General features: G+C 34.8%; 1 protein-coding gene across 2 annotated transcripts; it reads right to left on the bottom strand.

Moving 5' to 3' along the window:
* Positions 1-1880: 1880 nt before the first annotated feature.
* On the bottom strand, positions 1881-15666 carry LOC128552548 (complement C1q-like protein 2). Of its 2 annotated transcripts, none has more exons than XM_053533592.1 (2): positions 14949-15666; positions 1881-8612 (listed from the first exon to the last, which is right to left on the bottom strand). In XM_053533592.1, the coding sequence occupies exon 2, from the start codon at positions 5376-5378 to the stop codon at positions 4152-4154; it is 1227 nt and encodes a 408-aa protein (XP_053389567.1). In that variant the 5' UTR covers positions 5379-8612; positions 14949-15666; the 3' UTR covers positions 1881-4151. The 2 variants fall into 2 exon arrangements, with proteins under 2 accessions (XP_053389567.1, XP_053389568.1); XM_053533593.1 differs by having other exon boundaries at positions 4905-8612.
* Between the last annotated feature and the right edge of the window lie 10676 nt (positions 15667-26342).

Consider the following 26342-nt stretch of genomic DNA (forward strand, 5'->3'; position numbering starts at 1 on the left):
TCTAGCAGATTGAAGAATCAATGAAGCCTAACTCTTGCTTGAAAATGGCCTTTACCAGGTGGGAAAATGACACTACATATTGGTATGGAATACTCACGGAGGCATATGCGGCAGATTGCTACCATCGTACCTATATCCAAATACCTGCTTGGAGATATATAATATAATAATTAAGTCGCGCCATTAGAAAACCAACATAGTGGCTTTGCGACCAGCATGGATCCAGACCAGCCAGCGCATCCGCACATTCTTGTCAGGATCCATTCTGTTCGCTAACAGTTTTTATAATTGCAATAGGCTTTGAAAGCGGAACAGTATGGATCCTGACCAGAGTGTGCGGATGCGCAGGCTGGTCTGGATCCATACTGGTCGCAAAGCCACTATGTTGGTTTTCTCATGGCGCGGCTCATTTCATATGTTTACGGTATGCTTAATAACGACCGATTAAACATTATAAAGACGGTAGTAAGGCGTAAAAAAATTGTTTGTTTCCGGTATCCCGACCTACCCTAAATTTTTTGGCCCGACCCTAAATGTTTTTATGTGTGTGTTTGTGTTCGTTTTTTTCAACAATTTTCAGTCATATAAACGACGGTGTCTACTTGTAGCAGTGAGCACAATGCCCAACTTTATAGTGCTGCCTCACTAGAATATCTCGGCGTAGACACGTGGCATGATACCCCACCCAGTCACATTATACTGACACCGGGCTGACCAGTCCTAGCACTATCCCCTTAATCTTAATGCTGAGCGCCAAGCGAGGAAGCTGCTAGTACAATTTTTTTATGTCTTTTGGTATGACGCGGCCGGGGATCGAACCCACGACCTCCCGTACTCGAAGCGGACGCTCTACCACTAGGCTACCGAGGCGGTTAAATGTTTTTATGGCCTTGGAGAATATTGTTTACAACTTTTTAACAAAAAGTAGCAAAACTGCACTTATCATGCTTTAAACATGGCCAGTGGTGTTAGAAATCAACTTACTGATGCTCTAAAGGCGTAGCCCCCTTATTTGTTTTCATTTTATGACCAAAAATAAATGCCAGAAAAGTCTCCCTTAATAAAAAAAAAAATCCAAGAAAAAAAAATTCCGACCTACGTACCCTATTTTTGAGCTTGTTACCGGAAACAAACAATTTTTAGGCCTAAGCAATCATGGTAATAGTAATAAATGTATACAATTAACCAGACGTCAAGGATATTTCTTTTATGGGGTGGGGAGGGGGGTGGCATGTTCATAGATTTTGGATTTGAAAATAACTTATTTTCATCTCACTAGGGACTGAAGGTACATAATAATTGTAGTCATTGACTAGTTATTAAATTAATACTTATATATAGCTATCATCATCATGACAAATCGATACTAGTTCGGTCCCTGGCACAGGAGGCATTTTCTGAATGAAGTCTAAAATAATTCGTCGTTCAGCGCTTTTGAACGTTAATTTTATAGATGAAAAGAGCGCTATAAAAATCTGGTAAATAATAATAATAATTCACCTCTCATTCATGTGAAGAAGTTGGCAGCTACTTTCGGAGAACAGAGTAGTACTGGCATTGAATCCAAGAACACTGCTTACAGTATATCTATTGCCAGCAGGACACCGAAATACTTTTGAAATGTGGGTGCTCGGGGTTGATGTGGAGCGCATCTCACTACATCCAACCAGACGTATGACCATGTAGCCGGGATAGACATATTCATCGCCAAGCTAAACACTCAACATTGCTTCAGAACACGTATATTATAACTATTTCGTACAACTCTGTAAGATAACTTTTTCGGTTGAGAGTACAAATGAACTGAGCGCTCAGTTTGCTCAACTACAAGGATATATGTAAAATAAACCAATTTACGATACACAGTATATTTGCTCAAATACAACAAAAAGCAACCAACATTTCAAATATAATTATACATATTATCAGGAAATATAAGCTTTACTAGATTTGAATGGCTTTGTACATTGAGACAGGAGGCTCTTAAAATACTTCAAAGTGTCTGATTGAGTAAAGAACCAAGCTCCATTTTGTTCATAATTATATACAAAACACTCGCAAATACTTCTGTTTTCATCTCAAATTCAATACAGAGGGTAGAGTAGGAATACAGATGGTAGGGTAGGGAAACAGATGGTAGAGTAGAAATACAAATGATAGAGTAAGAATATAGATGGTAGAGTAGGAATACATGTACATATGGTAGAGTAAGAATACAGCTGGTAGGATAGGAATACAGATGGCAGAATAGGAATACAGATGGTAGAGTAGAAATACAGATTGTAGAGTAGGAATACAGATGGTAGAGTAGGAATACAGATGGTAGAGTAAGAATACAGACGGTAGAGTAGGAATACAGACGGTAAAATAGGAATACAGACGGTAGAGTAAGAATACATATGGTAGAGTAAGAACACAGATGATAAAGTAGGAATACAGATGGTAGAGTAAGAATACAGATGGTAGGGTAGGAATACAGATGGTAGAGTAAGAATTCAAATGGTAGAGTAAGAATACAGATGGCAGAATAGGAATACTGATGGTAAAGTAAGAATACAGATGGTAGAGTAAGAATACAGATGGTAGAGTAAGAATTCAAATGGTAGAATAAGAAGACAGATGATAGAGTAGGAATACAGAGGGTAGAGTAGGAATACAGATGGTAGAGTAAGAATACAGACGGTAGAGTAGGAATACAGATGGTAGAGTAAGAATGCAGATGGTAGAGTAGGAATACATGTACATATGGTAGAGTAGAAATACAGATGGTAGAGTAAGAATACAGCTGGTAGGATAGGAATACAGATGGCAGAATAGGAATACAGATGGTAGAGTAGAAATACAGATTGTAGAGTAGAAATACAGATGGTAAAGTAGGAATACAGATGGTAGAGTAAGAATACAGATGGTAAAATAGGAATACAGACGGTAGAGTAAGAATACAGATGGTAGAGTAAGAATACGATGATAAAGTAGGAATACAGATGGTAGAGTAAGAATACAGATGGTAGGGTAGGGATACAGATGGCAGAGTAAGAATTCAAATGGTAGAGTAAGAATACAGATGGTAGAGTAAGAATTCAAATGGTAAAATAAGAAGACAGATGATAGAGTAGGAATACAGAGGGTAGAGTAGGAATACAGATGGTAGAGTAAGAATACAGACGGTAGAGTAGGAATACAGATGGTAGAGTAAGAATACAGATGGTAGAGTAGGAATACATGTACATATGGTAGAGTAGAAATACAGATGGTAGAGTAAGAATACAGCTGGTAGGATAGGAATACAGATGGCAGAATAGGAATACAGATGGTAGAGTAGAAACACAGATTGTAGAGTAGAAATACAGATGGTAAAGTAGGAATACAGATGGTAGAGTAAGAATACAGACGGTAAAATAGGAATACAGACGGTAGAGTAAGAATACAGATGGTAGAGTAAGAATACGATGATAAAGTAGGAATACAGATGGTAGAGTAAGAATACAGATGGTAGGGTAGGGATACAGATGGCAGAGTAAGAATTCAAATGGTAGAGTAAGAATACAGATGGCAGAGTAAGAATACAGGTGGTAGAGTAAGAACACAGATGGTAGAGTAGGAATACAGACGGTAGAGTAAGAATACAGATGGTAGAGTAAGAATACAGATGGTAGGGTAGGGATACAGATGGCAGAGTAAGAATTCAAATGGTAGAGTAAGAATACAGATGGTAGAGTAAGAATACAGGTGGTAGAGTAAGAACACAGATGGTAGAGTAGGAATACATGTACATATGGTAGAGTAGAAATACAGATGGTAGAGTAAGAATACAACTGGTAGGATATGAATACAGATGGCAGAATAGGAATACAGATGGTAGAGTAGAAATACAGATTGTAGAGTAGGAATACAGACGGTAGAGTAAGAATACAGACGGTAGAGTAGGAATACAGACGGTAAAATAGGAATACAGACGGTAGAGTAAGAACACATATGGTAGAGTAAGAATACAGATGATAAAGTAGGAACACAGATGGTAGAGTAAGAATACAGATGGTAGGGTAGGAATACAGATGGTAGAGTAAGAATTCAAATGGTAGAGTAAGAATACAGATGGCAGAATAGGAATACAGATGGTAGAGTAAGAATACAGATGGTAGAGTAAGAATTCAAATGGTAGAATAAGAAGACAGATGATAGAGTAGGAATACAGAGGATAGAGTAGGAATACAGATGGTAGAGTAAGAATACAGACGGTAGAGTAGGAATAGAGATGGTAGAGTAAGAATGCAGATGGAAGAGTAGGAATACATGTACATATGGTAGAGTAGAAATACAGATGGTAGAGTAAGAATACAGCTGGTAGGATAGGAATACAGATGGCAGAAAAGGAATACAGATGGTAGAGTAGAAATACAGATTGTAGAGTAGAAATACAGATGGTAGAGTAGGAATACAGATGGTAGAGTAAGAATACAGACGGTAAAATAGGAATACAGACGGTAGAGTAAGAATACAGATGGTAGAGTAAGAATACAGATGATAAAGTAGGAATACAGATGGTAGAGTAAGAATACAGATGGTAGGGTAGGGATACAGATGGCAGAGTAAGAATTCAAATGGTAGAGTAAGAATACAGATGGTAGAGTAAGAATACATGTGGTAGAGTAGGAATACAGATGGTAGAGTAAGAATACAGATTGTAGAGTAGGAATACAGATGGTAGAGTAAGAATAGAAATGGTGGAGTAAGAATACAGATGATAGAGTAGGAATACAGATGGTAGAGTAAGAATACAGATGGTACATTAGGAATACATGTACATATGGTAGAGTAGAAATACAGATGGTAGAGTAAGAATACAGCTGGTAGGATATGAATACCGATGGCAGAATAGGAATACAGATGGTAGAGTAGAAATACAGATTGTAGAGTAGGAATACAGATGGTAGAGTAGTAATACAGGTGGTAGAGTAAGAATACAGATGGTACAGTAGGAATACATGTACATATGGTAGAGTAGAAATACAGATGGTAGAGTAAGAATACAGCTGGTAGGATATGAATACCGATGGCAGAATAGGAATACAGATGGTAGAGTAGAAATACAGATTGTAGAGTAGGAATACAGATGGTAGAGTAGGAATACAGATGGTAGAGTAAGAATACAGACGGTAGAGTAGGAATACATATGGTAGAGTAAGAATGCAGATGGTAGAGTATGAATACAGACGGTAAAATAGGAATACAGACGGTAGAGTAAGAATACAGATGGTAGAGTAAGAATACAGATGATAAAGTAGGAATACAGATGGTAGAGTAAGAATACAGATGGTAGGATAGGAATACAGATGGTAGAGTAAGAATTCAAATGGTAGAGGAAGAATACAGATCATAGAGTAGGAATACAGATGTTAGAGTAAGAATACAGATGGTAGAGTAAGGATTCAAATGGTAGAGTAAGAATACGGATGATAGAGTAGGAATACAGATGGTAGAGTAGGAATACAGATGGTAGAGTAAGAATTCAGACAGTAGAGTTGGAATACAGACGGTAAAATAGGAATACAGACAACAGAGTTAGAATACAGATGGTAGAGTAAGAATACAGATGGTAGAGTAAGAATAGAGATGGTGGCGTAAGAATAGAGATGGTGGAGTAAGAATTCAGATGATAGAGTAGAAATACAGATGGTAGAGTAAGAATACAGATGGTAGAGTAAGAATAGCATTTACGTGTGATAGCATATTTATATAAAATGCAATAATAGTATATGAAATATTCGGAGTTTTTCTGTTTTTATCAGTTTATCATTTAGAAAATAAACACTAGTTAAAGTATGAAAGTCTGGCCCATTAATAATCTTTATTTTGTTTTTTCTTAAAATGGATTCCGAGAAAGTTAGTTGAAAGATTTCTAAAGACATGTTTCCTAAAAATGTTTATGTTTTTAGTTTGATCATATTTAATGTTAATATCAAACAGGTCGTATTTACAGTAAATGTTCATCAAGACATGAATATACATATATGTATACAACAGCGAAACAGCAAGACATATATAATACTACTGTACATCAATATATAAATATATTAGGTAAATTTGCAATAGTGTGTTAATACAAAAGGGCTGGACCACAAGTTTTACCAACATTAGAAATCTTTCCGTTAATGTTCAAGTGGACTAAATGAAATAAATATATTCGGTAAATTTGCAATAGTGTGTTAATACAAAAAGGTTGGACCACATGTTGCAAGTTTTACCAACATTAGAAATCTGTCCGTTGATGTCCGAGTGAACTAAATAAAATAACAGATTTTATGTTTTGATTGGAATAAGGCATAACAGACATTGAACATAAATTCTACAAAAAAAGAAAAAAAGATATGAGAGAAAAATAAACCCCAAAAATAAACCATTCCTTTTTTATGAAATACGAAATGGGTCATCTATTCGCTTGGTAGTTTGTCGCTTTCAAAAAAGTATGTCCCCCTATTTTTGCATAAAAACTACTTTTTTCACTGGATCCGCCCATGTATTAACGGGAGAAAAATCGTGTGCAAACAAAGCAATTCACGCGCTGTTAATACCCGATTTTTATTTTTGAAATGCTTTCCCAGGGACGTATATGTATTTCTGCGCAGATTGATATCTGGTATCTGCGTCTTGTTTCTTTTATGAAAACCTTTTCTTGAAGCATTAAAATGCAATCTAAACCGTAGAATGTTTTACTGTATCAGTAACTAACGCCAAATGCGCTGCCCCCAACAATGTTCGTACTCGTTCCCTCCCTTGCTTACTCCCCTTTTAGAACTCAGCGTCCATTCAGATTTTGTACACAACCGTGAATGTTAAAGAATAGCGTGCTTACCTGTGCGATCCTTTGTTTTTAGGAATCATATTTATGATTTTGGTAAGTATCAGTCGGTATGTTTTTATTTAATTTTTCGAAGAATTTATATAAACAGCTTGGAAGCTTGACACTACGTTCGTACTCATCTGTACTCAAATTGTGTCCGTACTCAGTATAACTCGAATGTATGTAAAGTAATTATTCTTGAAATTGTGATCGAGTTCAGCAAAGTGTGAAATGATATGAACAATTATTGGTAATTTTATGTTTGTAATAACGAGAGATAAAATAATCGTTTAAAAACCTTCAGGATGTGCTTTTGATAGTGTTGTTTATTTCTGGGCCCTGGATACGGATATTTGAAAGATGTTTTCCGTTTCCAAGAACAAATAATCCCGCGGGCTTCTGCAGACGTTAATACACAAAAAATGTGTATTATCGCTATATTGTTGTCATTATATTTCAATATTTACATCACTTTTGCAGTTAAAGTTTTGACGTAATGCATGTCACGTTAATTCATATTTGCACACAATATGAATTTAAACAACAATGTAAATACTGAATGATACCGGTATTGTCATTTGAAAAAAAAATGCGATCACAAGTTTAATATCCCGTTAAACCTAACGTGCTTTACAATGTAAGGCGAAACTCGACTTCGGATCATATATAAACAAAAGAAGAATTTATTTTCATTGAAAATGCCTTTTTTTTTTTTTTTTTTTTTTTTTAATTAATTCACATAATTTGTACTTTTCCATTTGGAGGGCGTATCAACTTTAGATTGAAATGTTTTAGAATATTTGAAACCAGAAATACATTCAATTTGAACAAATCCAGTCTCATTTAAGCAGCAAGTCCCGAACGTTTCATATTATTTTTTTTTCCTAATAAATTTGTAGATATTTTCAAAAACATTCATTTTTATTGCGACTCCACAGGTTATTACACGTCCATTTTTCGAACAAGAGTTACTTCCCGTGTTCTACATCCGTTTCTTAATAAATTCTGCTAGAAATTCAGATTTCCTGAATGCGTTTCCTCGTTTAATTTTGCATAATTTTAAACGCTATGACCTGTATAAAACACTTCCAAGAAAATGATTTTAAACACAGAGTTTAGAATATAAAATATTGGACTGCATAATTTAATAATTAAGGAGCTTATTTTTTCAATGAAATATAATTTGAATTACAATTAATATGAATCAAATAGCTACGTCATTTCGTATTCAAGTTGTAAAATGACACTTTACTGGAATTATTAAATGTGAACCCCATATAATAATAACACTAATTATAACCCCTCTATATGCAGTTATTGTGTTTTCTATTTACAAATGTATACATGATAATATGATAAGTTTATGGATCTGGATTGATAAGAAAGCCACTAAATGACGACCAGTAAAGGAGAGTTCCAGTCTCACTGTTACACCAGACATCTACACTGTCACCTTTCCCTAGATATTGTGTAGCTGCTGCTGTAGCTGTTCCCCAGCCGTGTGTTGCACGTATGTGGTCTATTTTACCCTGCTGAGAAACCATAGAGACGTAAATGGAACCATTCTTTCTCATGTCACAAACTATGTTATTATCACCACTACCACTTTCAATGATACTCGCTGTAAATCCGTACAGTCCTGCATACGGACTCGTGAACTGTCCTGTTGTTGTATCAAAGACGGACCCTTCGTTCAGGCGCACTTGCGAGAATTTTAATATTCCACTACTTTGTCTAGACGCACCGAGTACTGTGAAAGCCACTCTTTTCCCTGTATAAATAGAGATATTATATTGTAAAGACTAACATATTGTATGTTGATATATTATAAACAGATGACATTAATACTATGTAAATATGATGATATATATTTAAACATTGACATGCTACATGTATATCATATGTACTGAGATGCCTTTGTCTATTAAATGACGACCTTTATTTTTTTTTGAAAATTCATTATATGTCTGTACATTACATAAATAATACTAAAAACATCCTTATTATTTTGAATAATCTAGAATATACAATGTATTTAACTTTTGAGATAGAACCAATAAGAACTAGAACTGTCACAGAAGTGACTTATACCCCCACCATACAGTCTTGTCACAGAAGAATGGCAACAATCAACCATAAGAATTTTCAAAAATACTTAAATATGAAACGTAAAAAAATAACTTAATACTTAAAACAAAATTTTACTCGTCTTTGGAGTATTTCATCCTGGGCTTCCTTGGCACATATAAGTAATACTAGTATATGTGCCCAGGATGAGGGATGAGGTAAATATAAAAAGTCTCTAATATAAGAGATACACTAACAATGAATACAAAAAGTGTCTTACCGACACATATTACCACAGAAAAATGTTTTTACTTTTACACAGGACTAATAATAAAAAAGTTAGAAAAATACGTAAAATATTGAACATCTAAAAATAGAATTTCTAAAAATAGACTAATTCATGGAATATAAGGTGAAGTAACTCAGTACAAAAGTTAAGAAATTTACTTCCCTTTGGCTCTAAGCCAATTAGAATGATATATAGTGAAAATGCATCAAAATTAGCCTTTATTTCTAAGTAAAGGGGGCATCATTCATAAAAAATTGGTGTCAGAGTTATGCATCATGTGTCACATGATGTGGGAGATAAGGTGGAGCATCTATTTTAAGTTTGAATCAAATCCATTCAGTAATAAGTGAGATAAAGTGAAAATGCATCAAAATTTACCTTAAATTCTAAGTAAAAGGGGGCATAATTCATGAAAAGTTGGTGTCAGAGTTATGAACCTTGTGTCACATGATGTGGGTGATAAGGTGGAATATATATTTTAAGTTTGAATCAAATCCATTTAGTAATAACTGAAATATAGTAAAAACGCATCAAAATTAACCTTAAATTCTAATTAAAAGGGGACATAATTCATGAAAAATTGGTGTCAGAGTTACACACCTTGTGTCACATGATGTGGGTGATAAGATGGAACGTCTATTTTAAGTTTGAATCAAATCCATACAGTAATAACTGAGATATAGTGAAAATGCATTTAAATTAATCTAAAATTCTAATTAAAAGGGGGCATAATTCATGAAAAATTGGTGTCAGAGTTATGCACCTTGTGTCACATGATGTAAGTGACAAGGTGCTACATCTGTTGTAAGTTTGAATCAAATCCATATTGTAGTAACTGAGATAATAGATTTCGGGACGGGAAGCGACGCGACAAAACTGACTCCTATATAGCTCTCCACACACCCACCCACCATGTTTGGTGGGGGTATAAATATCTCTTGAAAAGAATACTTTTAGCGCAAAAATGGATAGAAAACATTTGACTGATCGGTGTATACATCGACACGTGAAAATAAATGCAATATTATATTAAAACTTGTATGGTCAGGCGTTCACGAGTAAATATATTTTGATTCTATGCATAAAACAATAGTTTTTCAATTCTAGTGTTTTCGATGTGTTGTCTTATCTATGTTATCCATTTATGTACTAGAGAAATTATATTTCTTTTTTTCTTTCTGTGAAATAAACATAGACATGAATATTTCTCTTTGATATTTCAATATTATAGTAACATATCTTAAAACAAAAACAATAAATTCTAAACTCATTTTCAATAGATATTAGACTGGTCCCGTATCTATGTTTGTACTGTCATATTTTCATGTTAAGATTTCTGTATTAACACTGGACATTATTCCAGCAGGTTTGTGATAATTGTCCCTCGCTCCCATCATAGGTATTAGATAAAAGTGTGCTATTTTAGAGGCTCAAAATCTACTTGTTGTATTTATAAAAAAGCAAGCCAAATATATTAACTTGGAGACACACGTTTCAGAAAAAGGAGTTTACACAAGTTTTCATTTTAGGTGGCAGGCGAGAGGTGAGTATTTTCTATCGGTTCCTAAACATCAAACCTCAAACATGGCAATTGATACATGTACATTTTTGTTTTGTTTTGTTCAGTTCTGTTTTTAGTTACATATCATCTTTTATTATACTATATGTGTTACATAATTATATGTCAATGCATATGTAATTTTTGAATGCTATTTTCTACATATGATTATCATTAATTACATATTGATATGTGTCAGTGGATATCTGCTAAGATAGGTGTAATATGTGTTTGTTTTATTTGCCTTTTACTACGCTTCGCAATTGAGTTTGTCCATTCCGAATAATTCAAATCGATATTATACTGGGACTTGACAGGTGTATGTTGACAAAAATAGCCGAGGCCATCTTCCACAATGAATTTGATTGGTCCATTGAATGATCATGTTAATCTTGGTTCCCCCCTATAGTTGGTGAAAGTTGGCTAAGAAGTGATCTATACTCCTCAAAGATTCACCCTAATACTAGTATTTTGGCAAATGAATAATTATTTCTCAAAATTTAGACCCAGAGACGCATCAGAGGTCACCATTTCATAAATGTATATCAAACTTTTCCGGGGGAGAGCCCCCTGACCCCCTGTCCTCATAACCCCTCTGTCGCCTCAAAATTAAGACCTAAACTGCACCAAAGGGCGCCATTTTACACCTATATTTCAAAAAGTTACATCCATCTATAAATACACTAAAGGAAAACATTTCATGCATGTATTTAAAAAAAACTCCAAGGGATGACCCCTAATACCCCTAGACTAGGAATAAATGTTTTTTTTTTTGTATTTTTGTTGTTGTTGTTGTTTTGCGTTCAACGTGTTTTTGGTTGAATTTTCAAAAAAGCAATGTACTGCCCCGTTTGTAATAGAAGTAAATTTTCGTGTACGTACTTCTTGGTGAAAAAAAAACACGTGTTTTATATCATCGAAAATGAAAGTAAATGACGCGCTTGAACATGCTTCTTTTATCTAGCTGAAGAACAAAATACCCCTTCAAATGGTCATATAAGCCGCGCCATGAGAAAACCAGCATGGTACATTTGCGACCAGCATCTGCGCAATCTAGTCAGGATCCATGCTGTTCGCTAACTGTTTCTCTAATGCGCGGATGCTGGTCACAAATGCACTAAAAGGTGGTCAATCACATTTAAACAACATTTAATGACATTTTTTTACTTTTTGTATATTCTGGTAGAAAACCATTTAAGGAACAAAAAGACCGATTACATAGAGTTAGATTCCTATTTGAAATATATATTTTATTATTTTTATAAAATTTTGTAATTACACCCTTTTAATATGAAAGTATATAAAAAGCTGGGCATTTCTTTTTATTTAAGAAATAATTTATAGCAAAACAGTGCTTCATCACTATTTATACACGATGGGCGCTTATACGTCGGAAGTAATAATTTCACGAGGGCGCAGCCCGAGTGAAATTATTTCGGCCGACGTATAACTGCCCGAGTATATAAATAGTGATAAAGCACTGTTTTACTATAAATTATTTCGATTCTAATATGTTCTTTATTGTAAAATTTATATCAAATATGATGGAACTGTTTCTTTGCGCAAGCATGGCGCCAATAGTAGGTATTTGTTAAAACACGCCAGAACCGGATACGGTAATACGTCTTGCAGCAGAATTCAGTCCGAGCGAAAATTATTGCGAACTATTCAGCAAAGCAAATAACTAATTCAGTATGAGTATAAATTAATCAAATCATCTGTGCAATGTGACATTTCGTTTAAAACATGTAATTAAGTAAAATATTTCATGAAATTTGAAAGCGCTATTTCTTGATGCGTACATGGCGCTAAATATCACGTTGACGTGACGTCAACATAACATCGTTGTGATGATTAAAGCATTGTTAGCCATATTAGAATTCGATACAATGTCTAATTTAACATTTGCATTTTATAGACATATCAACTATTGAACAATCTGAACCAAAATGCAAGTTTAAAAGCTGTGTGTAGCTTCTGAATTCATTTATTTCCAATCTCTCTTGGTTGCGCAACCAAGATAGGCAAAGGGAGGTAATAATATTTTTTCAAACTTGCGTTTCTAATGAATTCCATCTAAATACATCATTTTTAATGCAAATATTTTACAAATATAATTATTACAATATGTCTAATATTTATACATTTTCTTAGGCAAAGTATGTTTATCAAATTTATACTTATGATAAAATAGGCAACCAGGATAGGAAAATGAAACTTTAAAAATACCTCCAGTGAAAATCTAATTTGTATTAAGTGTTAAGTGAACATAAATGAGTGTAAATGATCAGATGCTAAAGTTTCGAACAAATCCGTTACATGGCCAAACTCTGATTATCCACCTTTAACATGCCATAGGCCTATTGGATTTTACTGAACGGCCGAGCATGAGAAATAAAGAAGCGAGGATGGAAGTGAAAAACTGGTATTATATTATTATAAAGAATAAAGGCAATTATTAATTTGTTTAACGTAGTCCCTTATATAGGCGGTTGTCTCAAATTGAAATATGTATATTTTAAATCATTAATTGCATTGAGGAATAATGTTTTACCTTGATCGAACGGTCATAAAAAATAGTGAGCACCAGTCGGTACACAAGCATGTATTAATGCTATTTTAAAACAACCTTTTAACAGACGGTTATAATCCGAACTTTTCAGACGATTATAAACAACAATAACCAATAATGAAAATGAGTTAAATGGATTGTGAGCATCTCCGCTGTCCCCACCTCTATTATGATATCTACGGCTGAAACAATGATACGCACTTGACTCGAGACAAGTATTTATTTTACGTCAATGCTAACAATTAGTACAAACACGTTTTCAGAAAAAAGCTGAAAACCTGAAACGGAAATAACTTTTTTTTATTTTTGAAAAATATGTAAAATAAAGTTAATAATCAAGATTTTATGTTTTTCATTATAGACTTGCATTGTAAAATGACGCGACGTCCATTTCAAGATGGCGCCCTCCATACAAACGTCATTTGGGGTTTTGCTCACAGTTAACGACGTCAGATATTTTTATTGTTGAATAACAGACATGGAAAATTAAAACAAACTCTGTCCAAAAGTATTTTCTTGTACAGAAGACCCTGAATTAACATTTTACTTCAAATAGATCAGTTATTTTCGTTTCAGGGTTTCAGCTTTTTTCTGAATACTTATTGCATTGGCGTAAAAAATACATGTCTCAAGTCAAGTGCGTATCATTGTTTCAGCCGTAGATATCATAATAGAGGTGGGGACAGCGGAAATGCGCGCATCCCATTTAACTCATTTTCATTATTGGTTACTGTTGTTTATAATCGTATCAAAAGTTCTTTTGATAACAGTTTGTTGTTTGACCAAATGCTTTTAAAGGTGGTCAATCATATTTAAACAACATTTTATGCCATTTTTGTATATTCTGGTAGAGAATTATTTAAGGAACAAAAGACCCATTACATAGAGATAGATTCCTTTTGGAAATGTATATTTTATTAATTTTATAAAATTTTGTAGTTACTCCCCTTTAATATGAAAGTATTTAAAAAGCTGGATATTTCTTCTTATTTCGATACAATTTCTATTTTTACATTTGCATTTGATAGACATATTAAGTATTTAACAATCCTAACCAAAAGGCAAGCTTTAAAGCTGTGTGTATGTTCTGAATTCATTTATTTCCAATCTATCTTGGTTGCGCAACCAAGATGGACAAAGGGAGATAATAATACTTTTTCAAACTTGTGTTTCTAATGAATAACAACTAAATACATAATTGTTAATATAAAATTTTACAAATATATTACAATATGTCTAATATTTATACCTTTCCTTATGATAAATTAACTCCATCTTGGTTGGGCAACCAGGATAGGAAAATTAAATTTTAAAAATATCTCCATTGAAAATCTAACTTGTATTAAGCGTTAAGAGAACATAAATGGGTGTAAATGTTTCAAACAAATCCGTTACATGGCCAAAATCTGATTATCCACCTTTAACAGCGATACATTCGTGTTGTTACTTTTACGCTTGGTTTTACGTCACACCGACACAATTTAGGTCATAATGGCGACTTTCCAGCTTTTGGTGGCGGAATAAGAACTTAGGCCTAGGTTTCCCGCCGGGCATCTTTCATTTCTGTTGTTTTATGTAATAAAGAGGGTATTAAGGGAGATTCATTTTAAACCGGTTTTACCTAGTCTTGTTTCGATATTCTGATTTCTTCTTGTCAGCTGCTGAATATTTTCATTAGCTTTATTCAACGTTTTCGTGTGATGGTCTAGTTCCTTCTTTGCTGTCTGTTGATGCGCTTTAAAAAACACAACATTTCTGTCACAGTGATACATAAATACTATAAGGAGAATTATATTAAGTAAGATGAAACTTTTGAAATGAAAGAGAATGTTGTTTTAGTAATTCCATGAGGTATGTTAATTTTTAGCTCACATGAGCACAAAGTGCTCAAAGGTGAGCTTTTCTGATCGCCCTGTGTCCGTCGTCTTCCGTCGTTGTCGTCGTCAACAATTTGACTGTTAACACTCTAGAGGTCACAATTTTGAGCCAATCTTAATGGAACTTGGTCAAAAATAAAATCTTGGATGAGTTCGATATTGGGTCTTCTAGGGTAAAAACAAGTTCACCAGGTCAAATCAAAGAAAAAGCTTGTTAACACTCCAGAGGTCACAATTTTATCCTAATTTTAATGAACCTTCGTCATTTGACATTGGGTTATCTGGGGTTAAAAACTAGGTTACCAGGTAAAATCAAAGAAAAACCTTGTTAACACTTTAGAGGTCACAATTTGGGCCCGATCTTAATTAAACTAATTATATTCCGGCTTTTGCATGATAATGCCCCCGCTCATAAGGCTAGACTTGTGACCGAGTTTTTGGCATCAGAAAAAGTTATTGTCCTTCCGCATCCTCCATTTTCACCAGACCTGGCACCTTGTGACTTTTTCTTGTTTCCAAAACTCAAATTCCAACTGTCTGGAAAGAGATACAAGTCGCAACATGCCCTTGGGTCTGCAGTTTATCAGTACCTAATGGGTGTTCCCATTAAAGAATATGAACTCTGCTTTCAAAGTTGGATTGAGCGACTCAAACGGTGTATTCAGGCAGTTGGAGAGTATTTTGAGGGCCAGAGAAATTTAAAATGACGAAAACACTTGTAGTTTAGCAAAACAAAGGCAAATGACATTATTATTGGAACACCCCTCGTAATATGAAATGATGCATTTTGTGTGAGAAATATGCATGTTCTACCACTAGGCAATGTTTATGAAAAATAAAAAAATCATTGCCGGTTTTCCGATAGTTCTTGGATAGTTCTTTCAACCTGAGTATGTAGCATTACAATGTGGGCCTATGGAAATTTAGTTGGTTCCCTACGACCTTAATTATGGCGCACGCTTTTCAGCTCGTAGTGTCGATAATACTTTCCAGTTTTGGGGTTTTTTACCTAGTGTTTCTAACGAGGACGAAGGTTCCGGAGACGCTGATACCAATACAAATTCTCAGGTTGTTTCGACACCTTCAGTCGGCGTGGGGGGGGGGGGGGGGGGGGGGGGGGGTTGAGGTAAGTGAATCTTCGTCCAAGACTAAAAGATAAAACTGACAAGACGCGGCGTGTTGCAAGCAAGAAAAAATTGAAGTCAGTTGTCACAAAAAAGAAATATACATCAAAGTTAAGATAACCAACAAAAGCAAGAATAAAAAATGATCTGAATTTGGAGGAATTAACTCCTAAAGATACAGATGTTTTGAGAGCCCAATTAGGTGTAAATAGTGAAGAAAGCTCACAGATTTTTCATGGTAGACCCAATTTGCGGGTAGAAGTAAATCCTGATGACATTTCTGACTCGAAGCGTTATGGTTGTAGTGATAATGATTGCTCAGACCGTTTTGATTTCAAGGAGGATTTTCCCCCTGATAATGCTAAAAACGATCTTGAAAAGGCTATGTTTGGTGATGATCACGATGAGTCAGATTATGATAAAGATGATTGGGATTTACCTCAATTCCTGTTTCAGAGAAAGGTCAAACCGAGCCTGCAACATTTTCGTTTTTGTCGTGTTGAGCGACCTGTGAAGTTTCCACTTTTTTCTATTTCATTATCACAGCAGCGTTGTTTGTGCCGTGTGGCGGCCGTAAAAAGTCTCCCCGTACATTCAATCAGGGCTGTTATAATTCGATCTTCTCAGATCGTTCAGCACGACTTTTATGTCGTGTTATTGGTACTGTTTAGTTTCTCAACATGACCATTTCGGCCTGGGTGGTTCCAGTACTCCCGCTTTCATAGCCTTAGGTATTGTTTAATCACCCCTTGGATATGGTGCCTGCTTTTTAAATTTGTCTTTTGACAGTTTCTGTGATACGCAGGCTCCATAACCTCAGATCCCCTTCCTAAATTCCATTTTGTTTAGTTCTGCCCATTGTTTTCTCATTTGGGGCAAACCCATTATTTTATCTGGGGACCAAACGCCGCTTTTCATAGAATTACACGCCTCAACACGTGTATCATTGAAGGTTCCATGTTCATCGCCGTTTGAACACATTTGCGGATGTCTTTAAATTGCTTTTTGTACTTTTAGCATGTGTAAATGTTGAGTTCTGCTCAACCCGGGGCCAGAGGGCGTAGACGGTAGCATGAACAGGCTCAATTAAACCGAGTCTGCAACATTTTCGTTTTTGTCGTGTTGAGCGACCTGTGAAGTTTCCACTTTTTTCTATTTTCTGCTCAACCCGGGGCTAGAGGGCGTGGACGACAGCATGCATTTTCACTACCGTCCATGAACAGGCTCAATCAAACCGAGCCTGCAACATTTTCGTTTTTGTCGTGTTGAGCGACCTGTGAAGTTTCCACTTTTTTCTATTTCTATTGATAAGGTCTTAGCAAAAAACTAAATATGTCATGTACATCTCAGAGCAATATTTCTGACATTTTACAAAAGTATAAGTTGCCGGAAAATTGCGATTTGCTTGCACCACCTTCCGTTAATTTGGATGTGTGGAAGTTTCTTGGCAAGAGAGGCCAGACTGCTGATCGTTATTTGGTGGATATTGTTGCTGCTGAAATAGTTGCAGTCGTAAATGTGGCTTCTGTTCTGAAACATCATATGACTTGTAATAGTGAGGCAAATAGTATTTTGACCGATTCGATAAGGTTAACTGGTCAGGTTCAGTACAACATTTCCTTAATAAAATCTGGAAGGTAGATCCCTCGGAAGCACCGAGAACAATGCAAACAGTGAAAATTGCAGACTCGGTTTGATTGAGTCTGTTCAAAACGCAGATATCAGTGTTCTCTCTTTCTCCATAGGAAATATAGCAATCTTTGCAATGTCAAATCCCCTTCCTAAATTCCAGTTTGGTTAGTCCTGCCCATTGTTTTCTCGTTTGGGCAATCCCAGTTTTTTATACCCCCACCAAACATGTTTGGAGGGGGGTATATAGGATACCCGCGTCGTGTCCCGTCGCGTCCCGAAATCTATTATCTCATTTATTGCTATATCGATTTGATTCAATCTTAAAATAGATGTTCCACCTTATCACCCACATCATGTGACACAAGGTGCATAACTCTAACACCAAATTTTCATGAATTATGTAACCTTTTACTTAAAATTTAAGGTTAATTTTGTTGTATTTTCACTATATCTCAGTTATTACTGAATGGATTTGATTCAAACTTTAAATAGTTATTCCATCTCATCACCCACTTCATGTGACATAAGGTGCTGAACTCTGACATCAATTTTTTATGAATTATGTCCCCTTTTTTCCTTAAATTTAAAGTTGATTTTGATGTATTTTCACTATACCTCAGTTATTACAAAATGGATTTGATTCAAACTTAAAATAGATGTTAAACCTCATCACCCACATCATGTAACACAACGTGCATAACTCTGACAACTCTGACACCAATTTTTCACGAATTATGCCCCATTTTACTTAGAATTTAAGGTTATTTTGGATGTTTATTTACTGTATCTCAGTTACTACTAAAAAGATTTGATTTAAACTTAAATGGATGTTCCACGTCATCACCAACATTATGTGACACAAAGTGCATAGCTCTGACACCGTTTTTACTTGAATTATGTCCCCTTATACTTAGAATTTAAGGTTAATTTTGATGTATTTTCACTATATCTCATTCTGATTGGCTTAGAACCAAAGGGAAGTAACCTTTTTTTTAACTTTTGTACTGAGATTCTTCCCCTTAAATTCCAGGAATTAGTCTACTTTTAGAAATCCTAACTTTTATATTATCCGTTCTATGTAAAACGTAAATACATTTTTCTGTGGTAACACGGGTCGGTAAGACACTTTATTGTATTCACTTTTAGTGTATCTCTAATATTAGAGATTTTCATGTTTACATCATCCCTCATCAAGGGCACATAATTATACTAGTATAACTTATATGTGGAAGCCCAGGATGAAGTACTCCAAAGACGAGTAAACTTGTTTTTAAGTATTTTAAAAGCTTTTTTGACATTTTTATATTATTCTAAGTATTTTTAAGATTACTTATGGTTGCCATTCTCCTGTGACAAGACCGTATAGTGGGAGTGTGAGTCACTCCTGTGACAGTTCTAGTTTTATCTGGGGATCAAACGCCGCTACTCATGGAATTACACGCCTCAACACGTGTATCATTGAAAGTTCCATGTTCACCGTCGTTTGAATACATCTGCGGATGTCTCTAAATTGCTTCTTTGTTCTTTAAGCATGTGTAAATGTTGAGTTCTGCTCAACCCGGGGCAAGAGGGCGTGGACGGTAGCATGCATTTCCACTACCGTCCATGAATAGGCTCAATCAAACCGAGCCTGCAACATTTTCGTTTTTTTTTTTTGTCTTGTTGTCTTATTTTATTATCACAGCAGCGTTGGTTGTGCCGTGTGGCGGCCGTAAAAAGTCTTCCCGTACATTCAATCAGGGCTGTTATATTTCGATCTTCTCAGATCGTTCAGCACGACTTTTATGTCGTGTCATTGGTACTGTTTAGTTTCTCAACATGACCATTTCGGCTTGGGTGGTTCCAATACTCCCGCTTTCATAGCTTTGGGTATTGTATAATCACCTTTCGAATTTGGTGCCTGCTTTTTAATTTTGTCTTTTGTACAGTTCGTGTGATATGCAGGCTCCATAACCTCAAACCCCCTTCCTAAATTCCAGTTTGTTTAGTTCTGCCCATTGTTTTCTCGTTTGGGGCAATCCCATTATTTTGTCTGGGGACCAGACGCCGCTCTTCATGGAATTACACGGCTCAACACGTGTATCATTGAAGGTTCCATGTTCACCGTTGTTTGAATACATTTGCGGATGTCTCCAAATTGCTTCTTTATACTTTTAGCATGTGTAAATGTTGAGTTCTGCTCAACCCGGGGCTAGAGGGCGTGGACAATAGCATGCATTTCCGCTACCGTCCATGAACAGGCTCAATCAAACGAGCCTGCAACATTTTCGTTTTTTGTCGTGTTGAGCGACCTGTGAAGTTTCCACTTTTCTCTATTTTACGATATTCCTACTATGTAGATGATTCCTTGAACATGAACAAATGCAAGAATATTTGTAAAAACAATACAATATTATTTTGGGACACACTAGAGTCATTAGGATTTTAGGTGAATAAAAAGAAATCAGTTTTAATACCAACAGGGGTTTTTCATAGAATCCCTCTAAAACGTAGATATTCTTCACATGGAACGTAAGTGTTCTGCTAAATGTTTTGAGGACTTTGTATCCTTTAACTGATTTGAGTTTTGGGTGTGTGTGCGTGTGTGTGTGTATGTGTGTGTGGTGCGCGCGTCTGCGTGCTGGGGGTTTCGTTTTGGGGAGGCTGCGTTTTGGTGCGTGGCATTCCCTGTTTGATATTTTTCTTTGTTTTTTAAAATTACTAACTTTAAAACTTACATCTCTGGTTTCTCTTTGTACTGCTCTAAGGACACAGACTTTTGTTTCCTTAGATATAGATCATATGGACTGTACAAATTAAAGCATAACGTTTTATATTCCATCTTTACTGAAAACTAGAAAAGTGGGACAAAGTGCGTATTCTTTAGTTTTAGACAGTTACAAGGATAGAACATTGCGTATTGTGTAATACAGTATTTGGTTATTTGAGCAGGACAAAAAGTGTAAGAAAAAGACTGCGCAATGGAACAGGGACAAAAATATTATTATAGAAACTGTGTTAAAGATAATGGAGCTTTTTCGAGTAAACTATAAAAACTTGGTGATTTCAGGTTTTAAGAAGTATTCTTCTTGACTTGAAGCTGTAGGGATTTTTCCCTTGTATTTTTTAGTGTTTGTGAGTATAAGTATGGTATAAAATACCTTCAGATTTTATGTCTTTTGTTTTGTTTCTCGCCTTTAAAGATGCTATTTGTATACATGTGCAAGGCCGGAGGCCTTACGGAAAATAATATCCCCTCATCCAAGCTTTAGCGATGGATTAGGGTCATTATTGAAGTAAGGTCGGAGGACTAAGCATGTATGCATTACCCACCTGGTTTTTCCCTCCCTTGGTAAGGGATGTTTGTTTGGGAAAACAAAACTGCTTTAAATTATGAAGTTAATAGCGCCGGAGTGAGCATGATGCAGATAACGTAGTACCATTGGGTTATGAATCGTTTTTTTTACTTTAAAATGCGGTGCTTTTGCACGATACTCAATACTTCAATAATGACCCTCATCCATCACTAAACCTTAGATGAGGGGACATTTTTCACGTTTTCACGCGACCGGGGATCGAACCCACGACCTCCCGTACTCGAAGCGGACGCTCTATGGGGGTCAATGAGGTCTACCATGCATCCCCCTAGACATTTTTCAGGTACCAAATTGTTCGGCAGGACCAACCCTTTCGAACAAAAAATGTTTCCATGAAAAAACTCTTTCCCACTATATAAGATTTCATTGTTTCCATGGCAACCATTATTATTTTTTGGAAAATACGACTATATAGAGGATAATCAGTCATATCTTGGTCAGTTAAAGAGAGAAAACAATACAAATGATGTCAAAATGGAGCTAAGACATTGGCATTTAAAAAGCGGCATTTTTATGTTAATTACCTAACTTGCATGTTCATGAATATTAATTAGAATTTTAAAAAATAATAAAATTTTGTTAAAAAAACATTCCCTAAGTTTCAAATTAATTTAAATGTATTAATCAGCTTTGTTCTGCTCTAAAGTCTCTCAGTGTTTTGTAATATATTATTTTGTTACTTTTATGGCAAATATGTTTACTCAAAACTGGATGTGCTCAGGTAATTTGCATAAAATGAACCAGTGTTACAAACAAGAGCTGTCCGTAAGACAGCCAAGCTCGACTATTCGAAATATTGTCCCAGAAGCAGGAAAATATTACCCAAAAAGGTTAAATATCGAAAGAGTTTTAAGTTCAAAAGGGGGAATAATTTGACCAAAATGCATATCAGTTATGGAACTTGCTGATCTTAACTAGTTTTATAACCTCGAAGGCACATGTGAAGTTTCAATTCAATATCTGCATTAGTTTTTGAGATAGAAACTTGCATGTAAAACTTTAACCAGAATTTTCAAAGTCCAAAAGGGGGCATAATTTGCCCAAAATACATGCTAGAGTTATGGGACTTGGTCCAGTGAGGTTAGTAATTGATCTTGAAAAAGAAAAAATAAGTTTCAAATCTATATGCCTTTTAGAAATAGCTGTATGTACTTGCACGCAAAACTTTAACCAGAATTTTCTAAGTCTAAAAGGGGGCATAATTTGGCCGAAATGAAGGTCAGAGTTATGGGACTTGCTGCTATCAACTAGTTTTATAACCCCAAAGACACATGTGAAGTTTCAAATCACTATCTGCATTAGTTTTGGAGATTGTAACTTGCATGTAAAACTTTAACCAGAATTTTCTAAGTCTAAAATGGGGCATAATTTGCTCAAAATACATGTCAGAGTTATGGGAATTGACCCAGTGAGGTTGGTATTTGATCTAGAAAAAGAAAAAAATAAGTTTCAAATCTATATGCCTTTTACAAATAGCTGTATGTATTTGCACGAAAAAACTTTAACCAGAATTTTCTAAGTCTAAATGGGGACATAATTTGGCCAAAATGAAGGTCAGAGTTATGGGACTTGCTGCTATCAACTAGTTTTATAACCCCGAAGACACATGTGAAGTTTCAAATCAATATCTGCATTAGTTTTGGAGATAGTAACTTGCATGTAAAACTTTAACCAAAATTTTCTAAGTCTAAAAGGGGGCATAATTTGCTCAAAATACATGTCAGAGTTATGGGACTTGACCCAGTGAGGTTGGTAATTGATCTAGAAAAAGAAAAAGTATGTTTCAAACCTATATGCCTTTTAGAAATAGCTGTATGTACTTGCACGCAAAACTTTAACCAGAATTTTCTAAGTCCAAAAGGGGGCATAATTCGGCCAAAATGAAGGTCAGAGTTATGGAACTTGCTGCTATCAACTAGTTTTATAACCCCGAAGACACATGTGAAGTTTCAAATCAATATCTGCATTAGTTTTGGAGATTGTAACTTGCATGTAAAACTTTAACCTAAATTTTCTAAGTCCAAAAGGGAGCATAATTTGCTCAAAATACATGTCAGAGTTATGGGACTTGACCCAGAGAGGTTGGTAATTGACTTAGAAAAAGAAAGAATAAGTTTCAAAGCTATACGCCTTTAATTAACGGCTGTATGTACTTGCATGCAAAAACTTAACCAAGGTGTGACGCCGACGCCGACGCCGACGCCAGGGTGAGTAGAATAGCTAGACTATTCTTCGAATAGTCGAGCTAACAACGAATAAAATTCTGAAACCCCTAAAACTGAATAAAATGATATAATTAATTGTTATAAATGAAAAAAACAAACAATTTTTATGTGGTCTATAATGTTTTAGACATAGATTTAACACTTTATTAAAGGAAAAATAAAAACGTAAGTTACGTTACGTTGCCATTTCAACAACCTTGTTGTATTGCATCAATTATTCAGAAAAAAATCCATAAACATGATTAATATTTTGTACTATGATAATACAATATTCTTCTTTACTTGTCAGAGAGTGTGATATGTTTTCCGTAACACACTTTAAAATACGTTACCACAACCTTTGCTCTTTAAAAGGATATTTAAAAAGACGTTGAAGACTAAATTATCGCTTACTGATTTATTTAAACTGTTAGTTTTCAGACGATTTTCTTCTGTTATATTTCAAAAATAGTCTAAAATATAACGCGCAATTCATGTAAATATCATTTTAGATGAGATTTCAATAAAACACGCAATAATACCCATCTGTGCATCGATAATATCATGATCATACAGCTGATATTTTCAGTTTTCCTGTCAGTAAAAGTCATGCTTTATCAAAAAAAGTAGCATTATAGGAACAAATGCAAAACCAACCCTAGCTTTATAGGATGAATCATGGAGTCCTGAGTCAGATGAGGCCTTTGCTCTCCATTACGATTAAAAATATCGTGTCTAAAATCGGCTTAGTAGAATTAGACTTACACCCACCTGTACAATACAGAGAACTTAACTCTTCCCTGCAGAGAACTGAGTAGTTCCGGTACAGAATCTGTTGAAACATATTAGGTTAACTGCACAACATTACATGTCTGAATTTCTTTTGCAAAGTTGTGCTAAACCAAACAAAAGAAAATATGCTGGTATTTAAAGTAAAAACTTTAGATTTAAAACTAAAACCAGCTGGACAAAATTGTTTCAGTGATACCAAATCAAATACACATATGAAGTTAAGAAGACTATTGTATTCATTTTGAAAACATTTACAAGAATGACAGAATGTACAAAATATATTTTATTATTCTATCCCTATTTTATCTATCCAATCGCGAACTTTCATTTGCAACACGTGACCGTACAATATATTACGGTATTTGGATGCACGTGCGTACAAAAATCCTGTATTTTCTGTATTTGGACGCACGCGCGTACAAAAAATCCTGTATTTTCTGTATTTGAACGGTTCAACAGTCCCATGTTAAACATATTATAAAGCCCGAAACGTGTGAAAATGTTCCGAATGTAAATCGGATAAAGTAGGCTATGTACAGAGTTTGATTATGCGTCTTGAAATCTGGATTTAATTTGAGTTTGTTTTTTTTTACAACACACGAAAACGTTTCAAGGGATATCAATGCTATCTGATTTAGATATTAAACGTTCGTTAATAATCAAAAACGTAAAAATACAGTAAAAATGATCTTTCGTTAATAATCAAAAACTTAAAAATACAGTAAAAAGGATCATCAGATGTTGGAATATTTGAAAAGTCGCTTAAAGAAGCCATTCCGGACGAAACCTAGAAATTGGTATCATCCCTGACTGTCTGAATACCTCAGCAGTTTTTAATTAACGGTTAAGAAACAAAATGGAGAAGATTATGAATGGCAACGGACGGGCGGTCAGCATCCAAAACATGTCTGCTCTATAATTCAGTTTTCGTCAGATCTTCACCAAACTTGCTGACAATTTTTTTACAGGCATTACATCTCGGCCAATTTCGATTACAGCCAAATTGTACCAGACACTCTTTGATTATAGTCCTTGAATTACTCGAAAAACGGGGAATTTAGCCTTGTCCGCTCTTTTAAGTCGAACAGTTTTCATCCGATCTTCAACAAACTTGCTGACAATGTTTGTTGGCATAATATCTCGGCCAAGTATTATTATCGCCCAAATCGCCAAATGGCTGTTGTAGGGATGTTGAACCATATACTTTTTTAATGACATACGCAGAAAAAATAACATTCAATGAATTGCGTATATTACGTATAATGTGAAATAAATATAGAATGAAAAGGTTATTTAAGGTCTAACATTGTTCTGTATAATTTATATTTGCACTCATACCAAGCTGGGAAAAACTAGAAAAGGCAGAAATACAATATTCAGTGAAACATTTTAAATTTAAACTAATTCTATAGCAAGATAAAATAGAAATAGAATAAAAAGGTTATTTAACATTGTACTGTACAATATGAGATATATTTGGACTCGTACCCAGCTGGGAAAACCATATTGAACTCGCCTCAGCTGGGTACTCGTCCAAATATATCTCCGTATTGTACAGAACAATGTTAAATAACCTAATAATATTCTAAATTTTACAGACAAGGACTAAACTATATTATGTTTTGATATATTCCTTGATATACCGTAACATTAAGAGAAACACTACCATGGGTAACTATGTATCAATCATAACAAAAAAGTTTGATTATCAATTAAATTACATACTAAAGGTTATGACAAAGGCATTACCTTTCTTTGTCAAAACTTCAAACTGTGACAAAAAACTAAAAAGTATGATACAAAGTGATACAAGTTGCTCCAGAATCAAAGTGTAATCAAATTTCATTCATTTTGAGAGTCTATGATCTTTTTGTCATTTGCTTTCTAATTTATGAGAAAATAACAATACAATAAAACAAGATTACTGGCATGGTAACGTAACATGGGTTAAGTATGTTAAAAACAAATTCCTCCTTCCAATAAGTATTTACATTATATTTTCATTTGCTGCAGCTCAAATAACACAAGTT

This window comes from Mercenaria mercenaria, unplaced genomic scaffold (genome assembly GCF_021730395.1).
Source record: "Mercenaria mercenaria strain notata unplaced genomic scaffold, MADL_Memer_1 contig_2896, whole genome shotgun sequence".
NCBI classification, from domain to species: domain Eukaryota; kingdom Metazoa; phylum Mollusca; class Bivalvia; order Venerida; family Veneridae; genus Mercenaria; species Mercenaria mercenaria.